Here is a 16,999-nt window from a genome sequence, read left to right on the forward strand (position 1 = left end):
ATTGTCTGAAATTATAGAACGGATGTCCTAATTCTCAGCCGTGTAAACAACGCACTCATACTATAGAAATTCCAGGCAAGCTGTGTAATTCTTATAGAAGGAACAATATTTTAAAACATTTCAAAATCACGGCTGACCAATGGAAAAGGCACAAAAACGCTAGGCGCCAACATTCAGATTTGTTATTTTGAAACCGCCGATTTCGTATACATCTCGCAGTTATGTAAACGGTATATGCGCTATACGCAGAGAAGAAAAAAAGAGAAAAAAAAAACTTAGTACGGAACTTCCTGCGTGGCCGGAAGGAAAGAGTGGTCGTAATTACATTTGTAATTTTTTTTAGTGAATTTTTGTTCAGCCCATGTCCCGTGCGGCCTTTAGGACTCTCCCGAAGTTGAGATAAAAAAAATAATTTTTCACTGACAGCCGCTGGAAATCACGGCTGTAAGCGTGTTATTTTGTTTACTTCTCTGCATGCTCACGCTGCTTGAGTTATACATAAAGCACGAACTCTTCTAGCTTCTTTCTGGAACTACGCCGGCGCTCCACAAACGGACAGTCAATACAACCCCAATAAAAAAAAACACGCACCTTTCGATTTCTTCGCGTTACGTGCGCTGAATTGAATATCGAGTCAGCAGAGCAGGAAGGACGCGTCTCTTGTACCATTTCAAACGACTTCCACTACCCAGGCGCAGCTCGCGATGATTGTCAGCAGCGGTCCCAGAAATTTCCTTCTCGCTTGTCGATGGTGCAACACAGTTACACAGCTACTAAAAGCAAGTGCACAGTTGGAGGGGGCACCCGATAAACGGCGTTTGCAATTCAGCACAGCCGAGTACGAAAGTACAAGGCGCTTATTATTTTTTTTTACTTTCTGTTTTTAGTTTCGCTACCGGGCTGAAATAGAAGGATGGCGTAAACGAAATGCCGATTTCGTATGTTCTTTTTCTGTCGCACATAAGCAAAAGCCAGTTAGGAAGATTAAAGTGAACACTGTAATGCATGCTTTCATACACTTCCTTCACATAGGGCGAAGTGGTTTTCAACGCCTGCACACACAACAGTGTTGTCTCCGAGCACGAAATGCAGTACGCCGCCAGTTTCGATGTATAATATAAATCAGAGAACAAGAGACAAACGGAGGTTGAGATATCCTGCACAGTTGGCATTTTATTTGTGCATCACAACCACCACAAAAGGCATTGGAGAGGCCTGAGTTGCCCCAAATGAAGTTCATATTACATGTCTGTAGAGAGCGAAGACACGCGCACTTTGATGCCAGAATAATGAAGAGCCGTGCGCTATTGTTTAGCGAACAATGTAGTTACTTTGGTTAATAGAGGGAAGGACTTAAATCTTTTTGAGGTTCCGAAAGCCACCGCCCTAATAGGCAACTGAAGCGTCTCTAGCTAAACTGGCCAGTGGTTATGTGGTGGCGTTCTTAACAGGCAAGCAGTAGAAAGGAGGAAATTAAAATGCACAAGTTTTGCAACTTCCTCCGTGGAGTGCGAAGCATGTGGTTGCTCGAAAAGTGCGAGGCGCGGAGTGTGCAAGCTAAGAGTAGTCTAGAGTAAGATGTATGATAAGTAATAAAATACCTGAGCTATTTATGAGAGAATGAGAGCACAAAAATATTATTGTGCGAGTTACGTCTTGCACTGACATTTCACTTCGATCGGCTATGAGCACTGCAAACCACCCTGCTAATGAAAAATACTCACAGCCCACAGCTCCTGTTGGCTTTTTAGCCTTCATTGTTTCGTTTCACTGCTGCAGGAGAGATTTTTTTTCTCTGTGCCACAGTTATACACCTTTCATACTCTTCAGCGATTGTAATGAAGCCAGCAAGGCATCACCTGGCGGAGGTGCGCAATTCATTTCCTCCTCATTTTTGCGGCTATTAAATAAGCTCCAATCAGTAGGCGTTACTCAGCATTTAAAAAGACAAGTAAACAAAGGAGTGGTTTCCTTCTGGAAGTTTTGTACCACATCCACAATCACTTGGGCAAGTTATACTGACGGATCTAAAGGCAGAACGCGGCTTAGCTTCTTGCACTCGAATGAAATCCCAAGCACCGAGCTGAACTACAAATTCGTGCAAGCAAGGTGCCGCGGAAAGCATCACTCGTTTTAGTGCAGTATCATTACTAGCCGCTCTTATTGAATTTCAGACATTCGTATGTACGCCCCTGAAACATCTTGTTCCTTTGCGCAAGCCCACATGGGAGAGGAGGAGGAGCACAGCTGCGGTGCGGACGAGCCAATCAGAGGCGCTCGCCATACTTGAGGTCACAGGCCGAACAGCCAATGAGAGAGCGCTCGTTTCATGCGTGCTTCACAGCAACTTCATTTCTTCTTTGTACGCCTCAACATATCTGGTCTCTAATTGCCATGTCTCGGTGTCTAGTGGCAGGAACTAGACAGGAGGATCAGCTGAGCCCCACACCCGCCGCCATGCATTGTTGTACGTCAGCATGTGAGCATGTGAGACCTGAAGTCAACCACAGATGTTCAACACCACACCGCAGGTCAACGTTTCCAATTTACATCGCTCCGATGCTTGCCGAAACTGCTGTGAGGGCTCGCGGCAGTTCGTATGATTTGCGCTGTCGACACTCTTCTTGATTGCAGCCGAAACGCGACGGCAACACAAAAGCGCTAGATCTTACCGTGGAAATTTACTCGGCTTAACCAGGTTTTTCATTAATGCATTCGTTCGACATGCCCGAATGAACCTTCAGACCAGGAGGCTGGTAAGGTAACAACATGCCTCTTTTATTGCCTGTACGGAAAGAAAATATTCGTGGAAGAACCTCTTTTCACTTGATGAGCTTGAGTTTTTTTTTTTTTCGAAACCACTCAATTTGCACTGGAATAATAGCCCAAGCAAGGAAAATTCTAGTAGTTTAAAGTGTTGATCAAGCATCTGCAACTGCCACCGGTCCTGTACTGAAAAGCCGCCCGTTCAACGGCACACGCGGCCCGTAACGGACCATAGCCTCACCGGTTAGAAACTTTTCCTCTAGTAGGCACTGAAGGCTCCTAGGGCTTTTGTAGGTTGTAATGCGTCAGCCTGATTGTTGGACTCAACTGGCCGGGTAACTAATGCTAACCTGAAGCACCGCTTGTCCTTGTCTCTGCGCTTGGAGAGCAATATATGCGTGCCTTTTTTCCAGTCTGATTGAAAACTGTTCCTGGTTTGAAACGATGTGAATGTGCACAGTGTATTAATGGCATTACAGTCACCTTCCTTTAATGATGACGCTGTTTTTATCAGCTGCTCTTGCGCAGCCACTAAAAGTATCATTTTCCTCTTCTGAGCTCGTCATCTTTCACGCTAACTTTGGGAGGCAGTACTGCTGTTAAATGTTAATGCTTGCTATTTTTTATCAGTTTTTCTTATTTTCTTTCATATTTATCTTTTATTTTTATCTTTTATTTTCTCGCTTTGTTTACGCTTCCAAAAACTCTTACTAGCCGTACCGTAACTACGATTTCAGCATTTCAGTGGTCAAATACTCCACCGTATTTAAACAGCGTCAGTTCTAATCCCAATGACTTTCGTTACCAAGCTACTGATATTTTTGCTTGCCAAGCTACGTCCCGAACCATTTCTTTCCTTGCCTTACAGATTTAAGTCAATGTGGCAGCCTGATGGATTCCTGCCCGAGTCCGTCCCAACCAAACATCCGACTTCCCATAAAAAAAGTAAAGTTCACTCGTGCCCTTTAGCGTGTAGCGGTTACAGACTAGGGACATGGACCATTGTGATGGTATAATCCCGTGGTTCGAGTGACAACGTGTTCCCAGGAACAAGAAAACAGGGAAAAACAAATGGAATTAGACACACATTCTCTAATAATATTGTGCGTGGAGGAAATCTTTTTGCTCTCGACGAGACTTTAATACATTTTATTACAAGACTAAAATACTATTTTTACCTAAGTGCAACGCAGCTCTGAAAGACGGAATGTGTTCGTTTCAGCTTGCTGGTTTGAGTAAGCCTCGCTCGCCACGAATATTGAAACACAGCATAAATACTGGTCTTGACATCGTGCAGAGTCTTGGTCACAATATCGCGTGAACCAGATGGAGTTCTGGTGAATTCCGTGAGCATGCCAGGGGAAACGTTGTGTGTCCGTGAGTTCGTTCCTGTGCACTAAGCAGTGGCGTGCAATATGTTGCGTCCGTGCTGCACCATTCCGTCTACTTGTCGGTCACGCGCAAAGTACGTAGAAGATCCAGTAGAAGGCGTTCAGTAGCACAAAGCTTGTGGGAAAAACGACACGGGACACCTTGTCGATTAGGAGCGCCCGCAGCCGACCATGGTCTCTTCCGTTGGGCTGGGACGGGCTCCCGGGTTCCTGGGCAAAGGTGACAAATCACGAGCGCTTTCATTGCGGCGTTAGTCAATGATGTAACTTGCAAAACTTGTCATGAGATGACTAACAGCGCCAGAAGGAAACAAGGTGTCCATAGCGTATTAGAACTTATCATAGCACTCACTTGAATTCCTGGATTCAATTTTCAAAAGTCGACCTGTACTGCCGTTCGCTGCTTCTTGGCCGCGCTTTTTTTGTGAATCCAATTAGTATAGATTTATTAATAACGAGGCTTTCTTCTGAGTTCAATAAAGAAAAGAAAATAATCTATAGAAATCGTCGCTAAAAAATTGAGAGCTCGTAACAGTGAAACTCTTGCGTGCGTATGACGGCGGAAGCTCGAAAACAAGAGAACTGCAAGCCGCAAAAAAAAACAAAAGTTTTGGAGGTGCGAAATAATCCAGTATTTTCTTCGGCCTCCAAATTACCAAACGCAGCGAGAATGTGTGGCCGGAATGTGTTTAAAAAAATCTACTACGGAAGCGGTAAATGAATCTGATAAGAATCTTTCAGGAAATCAAGCATTAAGTATAGCGCACCATCCTTCAGTAAGAGTTAGAGCCGTATTGCTGCAAACAATTCTCTGTGGTGTTAATGAACAGGTTAAATTGTTAATACAGTTGACTCGTTTTTGCCAGGCATGATTTCCTTGACTATATTTTGGTAATAATAGTATGATGGTAAGGTGAAAGATAATCTTAGAGTGTGCGCAAGGAGTAAACTCAGTCTTTTATAAACTACGATCATAGAGTAAGAAAGCTGGAGCAAGGATCACTAAGGAATTTCGACGACTTAATAGAAAACAAGTTCATTAGCTGGCACGCGGCAAAAATGGGGACTGCCTCAGGGTACTATTGGGCATAAGACTATACCAATATCGAGAAACGTTCCAGCTAACCGTAGTGAACATTTTGGAGACGTTTGAGAGCTGGAAAGAATGAAAAGAAAATGAAATATTTTCAACGGAGATTGCTTAAAAAGGCTAGCTACAATTTAATAATCCTTCCTATGCGCTGTTTTTTTCCTTTCAAGGCATTTATGGAGTGAAAGTCAGACGATTTTGAAGGCTCAGTAAGAAGATATTGGAATTCACCTACATTTCAAATCTATGCCCCCCAACATTGGAGGGGAAACTTAAGCTCCGTCTGAAGGGTGTGAAGAAACAGCGTTAGTGGGTTAATGAGTGCCCATATATGCGGAATTGGCCATTCTGAACTTTACTTTAAAAGATCCCTGGGAGGAATCATACCATTCCTGGCGCAGTGGTGCAGCTGTTAAGCGATGCGCCACTGCCCTGCGAAGACAGGTGCTGCCACCGGTGGGCCTTTTGCGACACGGGTTGCTCCTCCCGAGCGACCAATAATTAATTTAAGTGCCACCTGCTACTGCGGTCCGTTTGCTCACTATCCGAAGAGCAGGTTGCGATGACGCAATAAGGACATGTGACCTAGGTAGCTAACATCTTTGCTTCTCCTGAAATTTTTGCTCACAACACCGACGACGAAGTCGAATCTTTTGCAGAAAGCGAACTTTAACGTTATCGCGTTAAAATATCTATACACCGCTCTTAGTGACTGATCGCCACTGGTCTAGAGCCTGATGAATTTCTAAATGGGCCGCTGTCTAACCAACTCTAACTACATAAACCTGACTAGAATTTCGTCCAAGACGGAAACCTAGTTTCCCGACGTTAACTTATAGTGCCACCATTCTTGAGTGTTGCATTTAGCCATCGGCGGCTTCTTCAGTTATTCAATTATGCGCTATATTAGTGCTTTTATCGAGGAAAGCTTAGCGTTCAATCGCAACGGCACCTGCGGGTTGACACTATGCTAATTTCTGTATTTTGTCCGAATCAGGGCGCTAGATTCTGAAATACATCTCCTGTAAGAAGCTTCGCATCCGCATAATCAATGAGCTATGGGTGTCACTATCTCCTCTCTTGAGTCTTTCGGCTTCCCCCATGCGAAACAAAATTTGGGCACCACTACTCTGACCTGTGCCTATCTCCGCACAGGCGGCGGTGACTGCGGGATTTTTGGCTCGCGTTTACGGGTACACTTCGAGGGAGAATTCTACACGAGGCATTGATACCCACCAGCTGTGCACGCACTACGTCGAGCTGCTTGTAGCCGTCTTCGAGGATGATGTTCACCACAGCGTACTCCATCAGTGAGGCGAACACGAACACGGTGCACGAGGACATGAAGATGTCGATGGCCTTGATGTAGGACACGGGAGGCAGGTCTGCCTGGCTCTTCGCGTGCTGCGTGCACAGCGTGAGGAGACTGGTCACGCCCAGAGTCACCCTGGCCGGCACGGCTTCCGGCTTGATCCAGAATGAGATCCAGGACATGATAACAATCAGGCAGGTGGGGATGTACGTGTGGAACATGTAGTAGCCGAGTCGCCGCTTCAACCTGAACGTGAGCTGGAGGCAGGTGAAGTTACCTGCATCGGAAGTAGCGCGATCGAATCAAAATATCGTAAATATTGTATTACAATATATATATATAGTATATTGTTTGCGCCGTAAGCATTGCCGATAAATGCACGCTTACGCGATCAAGTACCCTCCGTCGTAAACATTACGTTTTCTAGCATCATATTAAAGCTTAACCTTGCTTTAAACTCACGCCATACGCAACCTTTGATTTCTATGTGTGTTCTGCCCGCCGAGAATTTGGGCAGTTTATAGCGTCAACGAGTACTCTTTGATCTCTTCCTGCAATAATTTAAAATGAAGAAGAAAGGATTCTGGCCAAACAGATTTCGCCAAGCAAAAGGCAATGCAAGTAACCGTCAGTGATGCGCTCACAAAAAGTAACACTTGGGGCTAAATCTTCATCGTGTCAAGTGATAACTCGCACCACAGCGCAGAGATAACAATTCAGGAATGGCACTAGTACTCCTGCGGCTGTGCACATGCGATAACCGGTGTTTCCGTGGTGCCATCGTTCGCTGGCAGTTGCGTCTAGGCGAGGAATACAAACCTGTGTGTAAGCTAACTATCAAATAACATCAGAGTAGCCAACAGCCACAGAAACCAAGGGGCACAGGGGATATTTTTATAGTTTATTTAATTATTTTGTGGTGTTGATCAATTAATAATATTACTGAATATGTTATCGCTTAAAGCTAATTGTTTAGAAAAGCAGAAGAAAACAACCACATGCCGCCGGTGGGATCCGAACCCACGACCTCCGAATTACGCGTCCGGTGCTCTACCGCTGAGCTACGGCGACGGCTGTCAAATCTTCTGCTTTCCGGGGTATTTATGTTTACAAATAACCTGAACTTGGGAGTGTTCACCAGCGCCACCCACGTTCTTAAGCGGCGGACGTAGCACGTCCTGAGTTACCGCTGGTGTGACGTAGAACGTCATCGAACGGCGAGGGTGGAAGCTGTGTGAGAACCCTCTTATGCTTCCTAAGGCATCAAGGCTGCCAGGACTCAGGCCCTCGTTAAGCAATTAAGCAGACGAGGAAAGGGGAATAAGCGGCTCGTTATAAATATCAGAGATATTTAGCTTTAAGCGATAACATATTCAGCAATATTATAAATTGATCAACACAGCAAAATAAATAAATAAACTATAAAAAAATCCCCTGTGCCCCTTGGTTTCTGTGGCTGTTTGCTTCTCTGATATTTATAACGAGCCCCTCATTCCCCTTTTCTTGCCTATCAAATAACATGTTATTTAAATGCGAGACTAAAGAAATTGTTCTTCCTTGTCATTTCTGGGATTTTGCTTTGGGTTGGACGCAGTGTGATTATGCAGGAAGGTAAGTTCGATTTCTCGGGAAAAGTTACTTGGGAGCACTTACAGCCACTTTAATCACACTATAACGGTATACCTAGTTCTACCCCTCTTCATAGAAAAAGAAAACGCAGTATGGCTAGCGGTTTTAGAATACAAGATCAGAGTATCGAATTGTGAATAGGGAATTGTAGCTCTAAATGCCTTCATTTTACAGAAGGCATTTTACAGAAGGCATTTACAGAAGGCATTTAGAGCAAAATTCGCTAAGAATTTTAGTCCTTTAATGTGAAAACGTTCCAAACAGGAGGCGCGTTTCCGAAGCTCTAAAAGAGTGGAAGCACTACATCACTAAAATTTGCATGCAACTCTGCACGCTACATATAAAATATGCTGCATCATTACATCTAAAATTAAAGCGTCTCGCAAATAAAACGAGAGCTCATTTCATCTCGCGAATGGGGTCCTTATTGGGGCACACGAAAAGACAGCACGTTAGGCTAGATTAGGTTACGTTAATGTAGGTTATTTGTATGGCGGAGTACTTGGGCAGACACTTTTTCTGTTTGTCATGTCGATCATTTTCTTCAAATGGCCTTTAGTTTTGTACGCTTTATGAACTTGTTATGTAAACTATGGCAGCGCAACCTCACATTTAGGTATCACGTACTCGCTCGAGTCGCACGGTTAATACGTCTGAAGCAAAGCACTACTATTCCTATCCTTCGCGATAATTAAGTGAGCGGGTTCCTGGCCGTCTCAAAAGAAAATCAGTTCGCCAAAATTTACCCGCCGAGGTGGGTTGTAGAGTGGATGCGAGAGAGCAAATCTAAAAGCAGGCAGATGTTTGGACCTATCTCATCTCTTAATTGCCATATTCTGCTTGCATTAAACATAAAAAGTTACACCGTTCAAGCGATGAAAACGAGAACTGCATAACCACTAGTCGTGCCATACGCACACTGGAGCAACGCAGCATCGTTCGGTGCTGGGCAATTTTGTCGTCGCTCTGTTTTTTTCTTTGTGCTCTTCAGTTGAAGCGGTGTTTTTTTCTGCGTGCTGTTTTGTCTCTGCCTCGTTTTTTCCTGCGTACTGTTCTGACACATTTTCAGCTTTCCCTTATTGTTTCATCGCCAAGCTGTTTTCCCTGCGCTGTGTTGTCGCTCTTCATGTGCTGTACTGGCGCATGCTGTTTTTCATGACATAAATGATCCCAAGAGCACACAGAGTGCAGAAAAAAGGACAGGGACAAAAATAGAGACAGCGCAAGTAAGGCACTGGTTAACAAGCTACAGAATATATCGTTCAAAGTAAAAAAGTATACATGCACTGCCCCCATCAATTGAGATTGGCCAAAACAAGCTTATTGATGTTTTCTAACGGAAACAACGTTCTTTTCTGTAAAACCTAAGCTTTTAAAAGCTACAGTATGAAAAGAACCCAATAATTAAAATAATAGAACCACTGGAAATTCTTATCTTGACAAGCGAAGTGCCATGGCGGCAGCATTTTTTTGTGTGTGAGTACAGATGATTAGAGCTAGACCACACCGCCATCCTCTTCCAACATGCGATCACACTTATCTAGAAGTCATAGACAACATAACTAATTTGAATCAATTTGTGAAACACCCTGTACCTTCAAAATTAAATTTCTCAGCACTGAATATTTTTCTACAGAGAACATGTCAGCAAAGGCACGAAACTGAACTTTACTACAAAAAGCTAGAGTAGTTCTGAGCGTCCTTTTGTTTTAGTACAATGTATTGACCAGTAGAGAGGTCGACCGAGTTTTGTTTACTAAGGCACCAAAAAAACTTGCCCGTCTTAGTGAAAACTTGAACAAGCTCTCGTTCAGTTTGTTTCGCTTGTCTCACCTGTTGAGTACGATTCGGTGCAGTCCTGCGGGTCTGTTTGCTCCAGGTCCAGCTGGGGCAGCTCGAAATCCGTGTGCACTACGGGAGGATCCCGGTCATTCCACTCGAAGACCAAGTCGTCGGTTGTGTGTGACACTGAAATTAAAACATCTGATCTCTTAATGGCTTCTTTTTAGACAAACGACCTGAAAACTGATACGTAGCCCGGGCTGCATGGTTAAACCGCAAAGCATGGCATCCCCTTGGAAAAACAAGTGGAGATTGCAACACTGCGTGCTATTACAAAAGCAATAGTCTTGCTGCAGTAAACGAGCTAATGGAATTGTTTCCAGAAATATATCATTAATGGCACAACAATGTTTGTTTGTTTTTCTGTGGAAAAAGGCTAGGACTAACAGTTTCTTTTCAGTACTTTTTGGTGCCATCCCCTCCACCCCTGAAAGCCTCAACACAAATTTTATGCGGTCTCTATGGGCCCTGAGCTTGCCGTAAAAACAGAAATGGTTAGCTTAACTAGCACGTCTTCTGTATGATTGCACAGCCACCTTTCGTGAAGGCGGAAATGACTGGGTCACGACGAAAGAAAAATTTGCACTATTTTGGGGACAATATTGTCCTCAATTTGGCATTTTCGATTTTATATCTCTTACTGTCCTCACCCCCCACTTCATCTTCATCTTAACCACTTCATTTTTCTAGCTGCATATCTGAACAGGCCTAACCTTAATATAGCCTAAACGAGTGTCGAGCTAATTACAAACTTTCATTTAATTCTTCACCAGTGTGGCCTGATAAAATATATGAGGCAGGCCTGTTTTACGATGCGTCGTCAGAAAATTGGCACTGAACCTGAAGCGCAGAAAAGCTGTCAGGGTTTTATTTTACCGCTGTATCTTTTTCTCCACTGTCATAACTTTTTGGGACAGTGCTTGTGATGTGCCAAGTTTTGGATTTTTCATAAAATTCCTGTCGGCACTCAGCCGCAGCCAGTTTAAAACGCCGAAGGAATGGTACAAACCTTTGTACTGCCGGAGTCTACTACGTAAAGCGGGAATCTATGAAAATGGAATTCCTTGTTCCCTTCTCATTGCTTTGCTCTGTTTCTGTGTCAACGGCGCGCAGTTTTTACCTTGCGCTGTATTTGTTGCTGATTAGGTTGCAGTTGAGCTACTTACCGCAGCATTCAAATTGAAGCTGGCACATACAGTCCTGGTCACTATAACACGGAGCACGCATCGGTGATCACACCCTTAAGCCGTACATAGAGAAAATTAGCAATAACTTCATGCATATGCTCATGACGAAAGCCAATAGACCGAAACCGAAGAGCATGAGGCATGTCTTTTCTTTTCTTTAGTTGTAGTTCTCTTGAATTGGAGATAACTAAAAGTCAAAAGAAAAAAACAACCACATGCCGCCGATGGGATCCGAAGTTTCGGCCTCCGAATTTCGCTCCGGAATAATATTCCATTGATGAAAACTACAAAGTAAAAAAAAATATACAGCGCTCTGCTTCTTGGTTTCGGTGACGGTAGGCCTACATCTTAAAAGTCTTACCGCGCCCCTCATTTCCCTGCAGTTGTATCCTTCATGCATATATCGTCACACGTCACTGTTGCAGTCGCGTGTGAACCCAATAAACCACCATGTCCTCTATACGGAGTGGGTGAAAAAAAATTTAAACGCCGCAGCCTGCTGAGTGATATTTCGGTCTCACCAACACCTATCTTTGAGGAGTATAGGATAAGTCAGGCGGAGACATCTTAATTGACACTAAAGAACAAATTGTTATAAAGGTATTGAAATCAGATCAGGATACTTGCTTTAGTGAATAAATAGTGGATTTAATTTTTTTGCGCTAGATCAGCAGTGTAATAGTGGAAGACACTTTTACGCGCCTCCTCAAGGAGCTTGCAAGGGTGGAAGAGCGGGCTAGTTGGTAGTTCATCTTGAGGAAAAACACAGCGCACTCCTAAGACATGGACAAAGAAAGGCAAGAGTGTCGTCTTGCCTTTCTTTGTCCGTGTCTTAGGAGTGCGCTATGTTTTTCCTCAAGATCCTCAAGGAGAACAGATTTTCTCGCTTCCTCTGGTGCTGCTGGTGCTGCTCCCTCTAGCCAATAATGTTAAGCCACTGCGCAAATCGATTTCCTGTCTCCCCCTTTTGTCGTGGCACTTTCTCCCTGGCCATCTTTCTATAACTCTATTGGTTCCTGGCATCCGCAAGGCCGGAAAATTAAAAAAAATCCCCATTTTGAATGAACACTTAAAACAAGCGACCTTGTGCTACTGTTGTACTTCAACGGCCGTGTTCTTTAAAGTAAACCAGTATTATCAGTGCCACGTTAACTCTCCCTTGTCTGTGGCCGAATCAATTCTTGCACTCCCATCTTCTCAGTGTGAATGAATGCGCGGTTTCGGACTCTCATATGCCATCAAATGCATGCAGACTTCCGGTAGCCTGTCCTGTAATTTTAAGCCGAAACATTTCGTGCGCGCTTGGTCTCGTCGTAGCCGCGGATTCCATTAATTAATAAAAAGAAATGATCCCCAATACGAAAAACGAATTAGTATTCACTCTTTGCGCTCAATAACTTGTCTATCTCAAGAAGGATGTCATTATCACCAAAGAACTTTTATCATCGGCATCGCTTGAGCTGAGCGTGCCTACCAAACAACGCAGGACCGCGACCGATGTGATGCTCGAGATGACAAGACACTCCTGTTTATCACAACATGTGCAAGTCCTATGGCAGAAAAACATAGACTATTGCGCTTTAGCCCACATCTTTGACACAAAAAGTAGACCTTTTCTTACCTTTGTGACATTTTTTTTAATACAGATTAAGGTTCAGCCGATAGAAGAATCAAGATGACAATGCGGGACCGAAAAATGGGATAGAATTCTTGGCGCTAATTATTTTCACACACACACGTGCGCTCGCATGCAAGCAGCACCAAGCCGTTCAATCCCGTGTCCAAGCTAATTTTGGCTTTTATCAAAGCTGAGTGTAATCGAGAACATATTTAAAAATGAATTGCGCTTGTTTTTTATTTTGCTTTCTATAATTCCTCGAAGTGCAGTGAAGACAGTGGTGCTAAGCTGCGTGCTGTTTTCTAGCATTGATATAGCGGCAGCGTACATGCACATTTTCCAATAATCAGAGGCAACCAGGGTGAACCAGAATCATCAGTGTCAAAACAAAAGAATATAATTTTTTTTGCATGCACTAAGTGCAATTAAACAAATAATAAGGCTGATTATAAAGAAAGCAATACACTTTAAACTGCAAAATAACTTGCAAAACGTCGTTGTATTAGTGAGTTGTCTGCAAAGGCTAACTGCCAGGACACTAAATAGCTACGAAACAAATACGGCACACATCAACCATTGGAGTCACACATGCGAGGGATTGTGTTAGGCTATGACGTAGTATATTTGTATGATTAGACAATATAGCAACTCTTACATGGGGCATATTTGATGACTACCTCAGCAAACCTTGCCACTTCCACTTCACTTCATCAAAACATACTGAAAGCAAAGAAACTAAACAAGCATTCATTTAGGTAAAATAAATTAAAAGAATAATTTCTATTAGTGGGAAACCGTTACTTACAGCTCTCCATCTGCATCGAACAAATCTGGGTGTCATGAGGGTACGATGCAAAGTTCATCGCACACGACAGTGTCAGGGTGAGCCTGCGGTAAAAATAAGGCCCAATTAGGCTCAGCGAAAGCGAAAAATGGCTTCCAAAACGTTTTCATTTTTGCTCATATCTAATGGCTTCCTCGTAGCGCATTATTAATGACAGAGCGATTTGCTCTGAGATCGTGAGGTTTGGGACTAGGCTCCGCCCGATGTTGGCAAGTCTTTAGGTTTGTGGCATGCGCTTTTTTTTCTCTGCTTGTTCTTAGAAAGGAAAAAAGTGGGACTTAAAAACTTTTTTTCTGATACGGTATCGGTTGGTTATAGCTTCGAAGCGTTTTTGATCCTAAATTTTTTAAGCTCCGGTTTATAAGCCACTCGAATTAACCTGTAGGTGAGCCTGATTTAGCCGCTTATTGCAAGACGACAACGCGGATGTTTAGCTCTGACATGCGCCCTAAAATACAATTGAAGCGCCGACATGCAAGAATTAGACGACGCCTGGACTTAATTGCACTCATTTGTTTTCTTTTAAAGCAAAAATTCACATTTTTAGTAGTAAAAGTTCATTTTATTTTAGGTGCGTGTTCCTTTTTCTAATTGGCAAATGTTCTTGAACCTTGATGCAATGAAAATTGCGTCTTCGGAACTTAATAACTACAGCGCTAAAACTTGATAAAACCGGTAAATATACCTACTATAATCTCCATATTGCACAAAAGGAACTCTGTCCAGAAATTTTTGCCTTTTCTGCTCACAAAACAAAGAAATAGTAAAAATTGCACTCGTAGACAGAAATCTTCGATCATGACTGAAACAGCGCAAGGACGGGACACAGTCCGGAGGCAAACACTTCGTTCCCTTACAGGGCTCGTTCTGATATTCACATATATTTTAAAACTCATTTTTTTTTGCTCACAAGGGAAAACGAAGAAAAAAATTTGAAAGTTTTAAAATATATAACGATTCGCAACTGGGGAAGGTGTGCTTTCGTACTATTTCCAGCAGCTGGTGGCCGACGTAGTTTCGGGTGAAGAAGGAAAAACAACTGCTCACTTGACCATGTAGAGGATGGTCTTGTCCCTGTACAGCCATATGTAGTGGTTGGGCACTGTCATGGTCTGAAAAGTGACCTGCTTGGCGTTTTTGAACACGCAGTCCGGCCGCCACACACGCTCCAGCCAGTCCGTTTGCAGCACCCGGTAGTCTGCCGTCATGTTCTCCGGCAGCCGAAGTCGGTGATCCTTCCACGACTGCGAGAAAAAGATGTCCGCAGCGTACGTCTGCGGCACGGAGGAGAAAGAAAATCAAGAGTGAGCGTCACGTGACTGATTTGAAGCCTATTCATGAAAATAGAAGACAAAAAGTAAAATTGACGCGGTGGCTCAGTGGTAAGGCGCTCGTCTACCGAGCCGGAATACCCAGGTTCGAACCCTACCGCGGCAGCCGCGTTTCGATGGAGGCGAAACGCAAGAGGCGCCCGTGTGCTGTGCGATGACAGTGCACGTTAAAGATCCCCAGGTGGTCGAAATTATTCCGGAGACCTCCACTACGGCACCTCCTTCTCTCTTTCTTCTTTCACTCCTACCTTCCTCCCTTCCCTTAAGGCGCGGTTCAGGTGTCTGCCGATATATGTGAAACAGATACTGCGCCATTTCCTTTCCTCAAAAACCAATTTACCAATTTACAGCATGACAGCGTTTTATTCGTCAGCGCTCCGTCACAGATCACGCATGAAAGTAACGTTGGCTCGTTCGAAGGGAGACAGGAAGAAAAAAAAAGGCTCCAAAATGGCATGGGTTTGGGAAGCTGGGACATGAACAAAGGCTCCCCACTGTGTGTTATTCTTCTTCATTGTCTACCGCATGAAAGGAGGATTCTTGCTGCTTACAAGGTCTGCGAATTTGTACCGGAGTAATTCATCACGCAAGAATTCTGATGAAAAGGCCAGCCTTTGTTAAGTCGATCTCATACAGTGAAAGAAAAAGATTCCTGCGCCAGAGAAAAGGAGAGATAGTGAGACAAAAAAAAAAGGAACCGGAAATTTGGAGAGCTTCTTGAAAAGACACATTTTCTCTCTTTCCACTCTTCAGGTAGCTGCACAATTCGATAGCTTGCCAGAAGCTTTCATACTGAGATAATCCTGGATTTCTGGGCAAAATTATATACCCGGCAGTAACTGTTTTGCCACGCATGGAATTCGCAGTTACTGTGTGCAATGCTTTTTTTTTTTGCCGTGCATTACTTAAGCTAGTCTGATTTTTTCTTTCATTGTTAAATGCGCTCAAATAAAAGAAAGTAAATGATTTCGGTACTCACGTTGCACGTTTCGCAAACCTTTTTTGAATGAATATCCATAAGTTTTTCCGTCTTTTAACGTTTAAGATAGGGCGCGCATGATGAAAAAGCTTCCATGATAAAGCGCATCGCTCTTTAAAAGAAACCTGCGTGCTTAGATAGGCGAACGAGACACCTTGAAAAAAAAAACTGAAAAAGCCGCCAGGCTTACGTCGTATTATACTGGCAGGCAGAGAAGTCTTTCAGAGGAAAGTATTGCGAAACTTCGGCTTTGCAGTGTGTGAGAGGCATGGGCGCGTGAGTCTTTCACAACGACAGCGCAAAAGACAAGGTTCGAGGTACCCACGTCAGCGCTATTCCATTTATTTACTAGACAATGGAATAAGTGCCTTGCACTTTGTGCCATTCCTCATCTCGCGGATACTGAAGCACATTGACAACCGTAAAACATTAAATTTTCGCTTACTCCTCCAATTCCAATCTGTTTCTTTTCGATTTATAGCGCTTATTTTAATATTAACTATTACAGGCTTATATTCCTTAAACTCTACATTCTAGATGCGAACCGTCTCTACTCTAGTACGGACAAATTTCAATATGATTCCTGGCTGACGAAGGCTATTACACCGAGGTGGAAACTTCGATACTAGACGGCCGCCTTTATTTACTGTCGGTATTCACATTTACTCTGCATATCGTTTACACACACAGTGTATTGACTACGCAAAGACATGTCCTTTATTTCAAGGCGTTATTCAAAATCGGTATCAGTTTTATTGCATCAACATATCCATGGACTACGAAATACGCGTATGTCCGTACTGAGACACGTTCATACAAGGATATAAAGGCCTGGGTGCGCGTGAAGCAGCTACAGGAAGCTACTCACGTCTTATTCGCTTGTTAAGACTGCGGTCTTAAACCTAGATTCCGTTCTCACTTCTCTCTTCCCGGTGCGCTTCATGCGAGGCAATAATCCCCCTTTTAATCACACTATTCAATAACACTAGCAATAATTCCCCTTAGCCGCA

The 16,999-nt window shown here is 43.5% G+C and overlaps 1 protein-coding gene across 1 annotated transcript in view; it reads right to left on the reverse strand.

The window, feature by feature from the left end:
- Positions 1–1,290: 1,290 nt before the first annotated feature.
- Positions 1,291–16,999, reverse strand: part of LOC149336137 (glycine receptor subunit alpha-2-like) — a 90,894-nt gene continuing 75,185 nt past the window's right edge. Inside the window, exons 5-9 of the mRNA XM_089554666.1 lie at positions 14,727–14,953; positions 13,641–13,723; positions 10,022–10,156; positions 6,484–6,836; positions 1,291–4,367 (exon numbers count right to left, since the gene is read on the reverse strand). Coding sequence (XP_089410792.1) covers positions 4,221–4,367; positions 6,484–6,836; positions 10,022–10,156; positions 13,641–13,723; positions 14,727–14,953 — 945 coding nt within the window. The 3' untranslated portion in view covers positions 1,291–4,220. The remainder of the gene's footprint in view (positions 4,368–6,483; positions 6,837–10,021; positions 10,157–13,640; positions 13,724–14,726; positions 14,954–16,999) is intronic.

Source organism: Amblyomma mixtum, chromosome 7 (genome assembly GCF_055824585.1).
Source record: "Amblyomma mixtum isolate Tamu chromosome 7, ASM5582458v1, whole genome shotgun sequence".
NCBI classification, from domain to species: Eukaryota; Metazoa; Arthropoda; class Arachnida; order Ixodida; family Ixodidae; genus Amblyomma; species Amblyomma mixtum.